The 4881-nt window shown below is 36.2% G+C and overlaps 1 protein-coding gene across 5 annotated transcripts; it reads left to right on the forward strand.

The window, feature by feature from the left end:
• Positions 1-1189: 1189 nt before the first annotated feature.
• LOC140986780 (nuclear transcription factor Y subunit A-1-like) lies at positions 1190-4636 on the forward strand. Of its 5 annotated transcripts, XR_012176978.1 has the most exons (7): positions 1436-1458; positions 2681-2973; positions 3074-3189; positions 3399-3464; positions 3718-3879; positions 4018-4343; positions 4420-4636. XR_012176978.1 is itself a non-coding variant. In XM_073455135.1 (6 exons), the coding sequence occupies exons 2-6, from the start codon at positions 2718-2720 to the stop codon at positions 4291-4293; spliced, it is 876 nt and encodes a 291-aa protein (XP_073311236.1). In that variant the 5' UTR covers positions 1190-1411; positions 2681-2717; the 3' UTR covers positions 4294-4636. The 5 variants fall into 5 exon arrangements, 4 of the variants coding, with proteins under 4 accessions (XP_073311236.1, XP_073311238.1, XP_073311237.1 ...); XM_073455135.1 differs by lacking the exon at positions 1436-1458 and adding an exon at positions 1190-1411 and having other exon boundaries at positions 4018-4636; XM_073455137.1 differs by lacking the exon at positions 1436-1458 and adding an exon at positions 1202-1411 and having other exon boundaries at positions 2794-2973; positions 4018-4636.
• Positions 4637-4881: the final 245 nt, after the last annotated feature.

Below are 4881 nucleotides of genomic sequence, written 5' to 3' on the forward strand. Positions count from 1 at the left end.
CAAGACACACAACATAAGACAAAAAAAATACACAACAAAATTCTTCTTCTCCTCCCAAAAGGTCTCGGTCATCATGAAAATTTTGAATAAAAATTTTTGACGGTGTGCTTCCACCGCCCTTGCCTCGTTGCCGCCGCACCGACTCCAGATTTCTGAAATTTGTGAGTCTTAGTTTCAACACAGAAATTGTTTGAGATCTCTAATGCAATCCAAACAAAGAACAAAGTCTCTGTGATAGAGGACTTCAAGAGCCTATTACGCAGTGTTTTCAAGATCTTTTCCCTTCTACTGGTTGTCTTGATAACCATATCATCAACCAAGTACCAAGATGTATCAGTGATACTCAGAACCAGCTTCTCACAAAGCCTTTTTGAAGCAACAAAAGTGGTCACAGCTCTCCGATCCATGCATCCAGACAAATCTCCAGGTCCGGATGGAATGAACCCCCGGATTCTACCAGATTTTTGGAATATCAGTGTTATGGATGTTATTTGTCTCTCCTTTTAGATTCTTGCACTTTACCTAAGGGGATAACTCTTTTTTTGTTAATTCCCAATAAACATCTTTATTTTCTCATTAGGTTTATAGATAATTACGTCTTTGTATAGTAATATATAATACAATAATTTCTAATCTTTTTTTTTAAAAAAATGTAAATTCTAATAGTTAATGACTCAATATTAGATATGTTGAATTTTTTTCAATAGAAAATATGAAAGTCAATGACGAATTTATGGTTTGTGCTTTAGTTGCTAATTATATATAAACGAGTTGCATGATAACCAATTTAGTTTTTTTTTTTTTTTAAATACAATGCTTATAAAGTTTCGAACCCATTCTACAAATTTTCATTCAGCCAATATGTTTTATTTATATATATATTTATATATATATATATGTCAAATATTTAAAATACAATTTTATATTTAGATTTTTGAGTAGGTCTCTCATGAGATGGTCTCACGAATCTTTATCTGCGAGACGGGTCAACCCTATCAATATTCACAATAAAAAGTAATATTTTTAGAATAAAAAGTAATACTTTTTCATAGATGACCCAAATAAGAGATCCGTCTCAAAAAATACGATATATGAGATCGTCTCACATAAGTTTTTGTCATAGATTTTTTTAGTTACAATTTTAAAAGTAACATCTTAAATAATTTCTTCTACAACAAATGAGGTTGGTGTCCGGGCGTATTCACTTGGCGAGGTGAGAATAGCAAAACTCAGCAACACAATTATCTGACTCCAAATGAGCAATTCGAATTTCATTTCCCTTTAATTTTTACTCGTCAAGTCTCCTCCATCAGCACATAGCATCAATTGTCCCTTAATTCTCTCTTCAAAGCAATCTCAATTTCACCCCCTGAATTCTAGGGCTTGTTTGCATCCTGACCAGTAATCTCTGGTAGAGTCCTTATTTCCCCTGGTTCTCTGTTTTATTTACAGCATGAGGTGTACCTAGTGTTAGTATGTGTGTGTTGCATGCTTATTATTTTGCATATAATTGAGTTACTGATTTCGGTTTTTGGTTTTGTGCTGGCTTGACCATTTGTGAATGTGTGATTAGTGGTTGGATTGTTGTTTCGGTTTGGTTTTTACTTGGGCTTTTGGGATGTGGTGATAAATATTAGTTTTGGGAGTGGTTTGATTTTAAAGTTGAATATTTCTGGCTTAATTGTAACTGAAGTCGGAATATTTCCCTGAAGGTGAGCGGTGGTGGCCCCAGATTAAAAATTGGGAGGCAAACCATGAATAAAAATTACCATGAATTTTTTTCACCCTCTGGCTACAGGGTTTTGTGTCATTCTATTGATCCTGTGCTAGATGGGATAGGTGGACTAATTGGTAATTGGATGATAAAATATTCAGCGAGTACTGTGTGCTGGTGCTTTCTTGGGTTTAAGTTTAATGTTATCACCATCAGTCAATAAGGAAGATTCTTGGATTAAACAATTTTTAGGCTCCGCGCATGATAAAGGTTCTTGGATTAAACAATTGTTAGGCTTGAGGAATTTATAACTTGTGTCTTTTTGTTTGATACTTGGACGTGTTGCCTTCTCTAAGCCCTGTTTGCTGACACAAACAAACTTTTCTTCAAGGAGAAGCTCTAAATCCTTTTTCTTCTTTGGCTAAACTGGTTTTTGTCCTTTGATTGCACGAATAGTAAAGCCAATGAACGGGAAGTTTACGTTTTCTATGATGATAACTTTTTTCTTCTTTCAGTATCATATAAAAATCTCAGAAGAAAGCATTTGTGACAAAGGATTGGACTGCATGTTGCATTTTGGATAAATTTTGCTTTAGTTATACCTGAAATTGGGAATTCCATATCAGGAATCATATGAGTTGAGTACATGCCTGTGTACGACATTTAGCGAGGAAACATTATATGCTAATTGTAACTGGTTGGCATGGTTATTTACCAACAATTGTGGCATGCTTATGAGGTTATATGGACACAAAGATGCTGTTGGTTTAAGCATGTCTGATCAGGAGTATTGTATCACTTGTTAATTTTTAATGATGCTTTTTGTGCTCAGTGAATATCCAACAAAAAAAGGTTTTGCTATTCTGAGCCTCTATTGCTGTTCCTTCCCTATTAAAGTTTAGGCTGCATGCTTAGAAAATTTCCCCCCTCGCTTGGACTGACTGGGCTTTGTCTGGCTTATGTAAGGATTCGGTTGTTGAGTTCGCGGACAAATTGGGAGAGAATGCAACCTAAGTCTAAGGGTGTTAATCAAGTAGAATCTAAGCTGTCTAACCTTACCAATTCCAATATATGCTCAGAATCATGGTGGAATAATGGTGGAAATACTTCCTTTTCTCCTGCCATGATGCGGGACAAAGCATCAGACTCGTCATCCCTGGAACAATCTGCAGATGGCCACTCACAATCTGAGGGTGGAATAAATGAGGATGATGATGATGCCGTCAAACATTCACCAAGTAATATACCTTTGCGACCAGGTATCTTCAATAACAGTAACTTATCCAAAAATTTTCCTTTGGTCAATACTGTGTGGATGTTTATTAATGCAATACTAATGATCGTGTGTGTCACAATCAGATACGAATTATAGGCACATGGAGAATCTTCAGCAAGTTGCACCAGGCTTGCATCAAGGAAATGATGGCAGCCTCAGACAACTTCCCCAACAGTTTGAGCTTGTCGGGCACTCGATTGTAAGATAGTCACAATCAGAAATATCGAAATAAAAAAATTGCAATCAGAAATATTAAAGTACAAATGTTGCTATCTGGATAAAGGAAATTCGAAATTTGTGATTTGAAATAATTGTATTGGCTGATGCTTGCCAGATGGTCACGGCAGCGATATTGAATTTCGTCTTTGTAATCCAGAAATCTATTTTATTTTGTTGAACCGTTTTCAGGGCTGTGCTTCGAATCCTTATGATCCTTATTATGGAGGAACGATGGCAGCTTATGGGCAGCCTTTGGTATGTGCATGAACTGTTAGTTCTACTTTTCATTGTTAAATTTTGTGAAGAGACGAACACTTGATTTGATTTTGATTTTGATTTTGATTTTTATCTTATTGAACAACTTTCAATTTTTTGAATCAAAAAATGAACTTCTATGGGTTGGAGTGCTACTTTCGAAGGACAAAATATGTATGCGCTCGTTAGGACCAATTACCCATTTTTCAATTTTGGTATTCATGGGGTTCTGAGAATTACTTTTTTTTGTCAGGTTCCTCATTTATATGACATCAATAATACAAGGATGCCACTGCCCTTGGAAATGACAGAGGAGCCTGTTTATGTGAATGCCAAGCAGTACCACGGTATTATGCGAAGACGACAGTCACGTGCTAAAGCAGAGCTTGAAAAGAAGATGATTAAATCTCGGAAGGTACTTTTTTTGTTCCCCAAATAAGCCTCATGTTGAATCAATTTGGTGAGAAAAGGCTTATTCTGAAAACTTTCATTGACAAACTTTTCTTATACTCGTTTTATGGGCTATAGAGGTTTTTCTATTTTTAACCTACAGCCTTATCTGCATGAGTCCCGACATCAACATGCCTTGAGGAGGGAAAGAGGCTCTGGTGGGCGTTTTGCTAAAAAGTCGGATGCTGATACATCCAAGGGAACAGACACTGGCTCGGCCACCACTTCACGATCAATCAGTTCATCAGGTTCTGATCCCTTTCTGTCTGAGTCAAGTCGAGCAAAAGCACCCGAGTCTCTGCAGGAGCCAGCATCTCAGGCTAAATCTAGTGCGGTGAGGGAACGATCCCAGTCGACGGTTGGAACATATCCCATCTAGTTATGCAACTTTCTATGCATACTGACTCCCATGGTAAGAAGGTAGGTTTGGTTTGAAGAAAGGATAAATCTTGGCTTCTAGGCCGGGCGGCAATTCATTCTTGGCTGTTTTATTTAAGTCGTGGAGGGGAGGAATTCTGGGATTTTCTTAGCTTCTTTCAGTGTACAAATGGCTAGAAACGTAGTCTTAGAAAGAATCCATGTTTTATTTTGTAAAATTTGTAGTAGGAGATCAGTGTTTTGTTGCATTTGTTACATTTTGAAGTGTCGTTTGCATCAACTGCAAAACCTTTTTGTTTCCTTATTAATTACGATGATGATAATTATGAGATGACAATTATATACATCGCAGGAGTGATCACGGTACGGCTTGAGCAGTTTTTTTCTCTAAATTTGAATCTGATTGTCGCATATGTAAAATTAGATTTGCAGGTTTAGGCGGTTATTAATTATTGATTTTTTCAATTAAGAGAGAATGACTTGGTTGGTTTTTTTAATTAAGAGATGATGAATAAAAAGTATGTTGGGTTGAGAAATATTAGTAATTTTGATATTGATTAACTAGTTATCGCGTTTTAACATATTTATT

The sequence above is a fragment of the Primulina huaijiensis genome, chromosome 10, assembly GCF_012295235.1.
Source record: "Primulina huaijiensis isolate GDHJ02 chromosome 10, ASM1229523v2, whole genome shotgun sequence".
Lineage (NCBI taxonomy): Eukaryota > Viridiplantae > Streptophyta > Magnoliopsida > Lamiales > Gesneriaceae > Primulina > Primulina huaijiensis.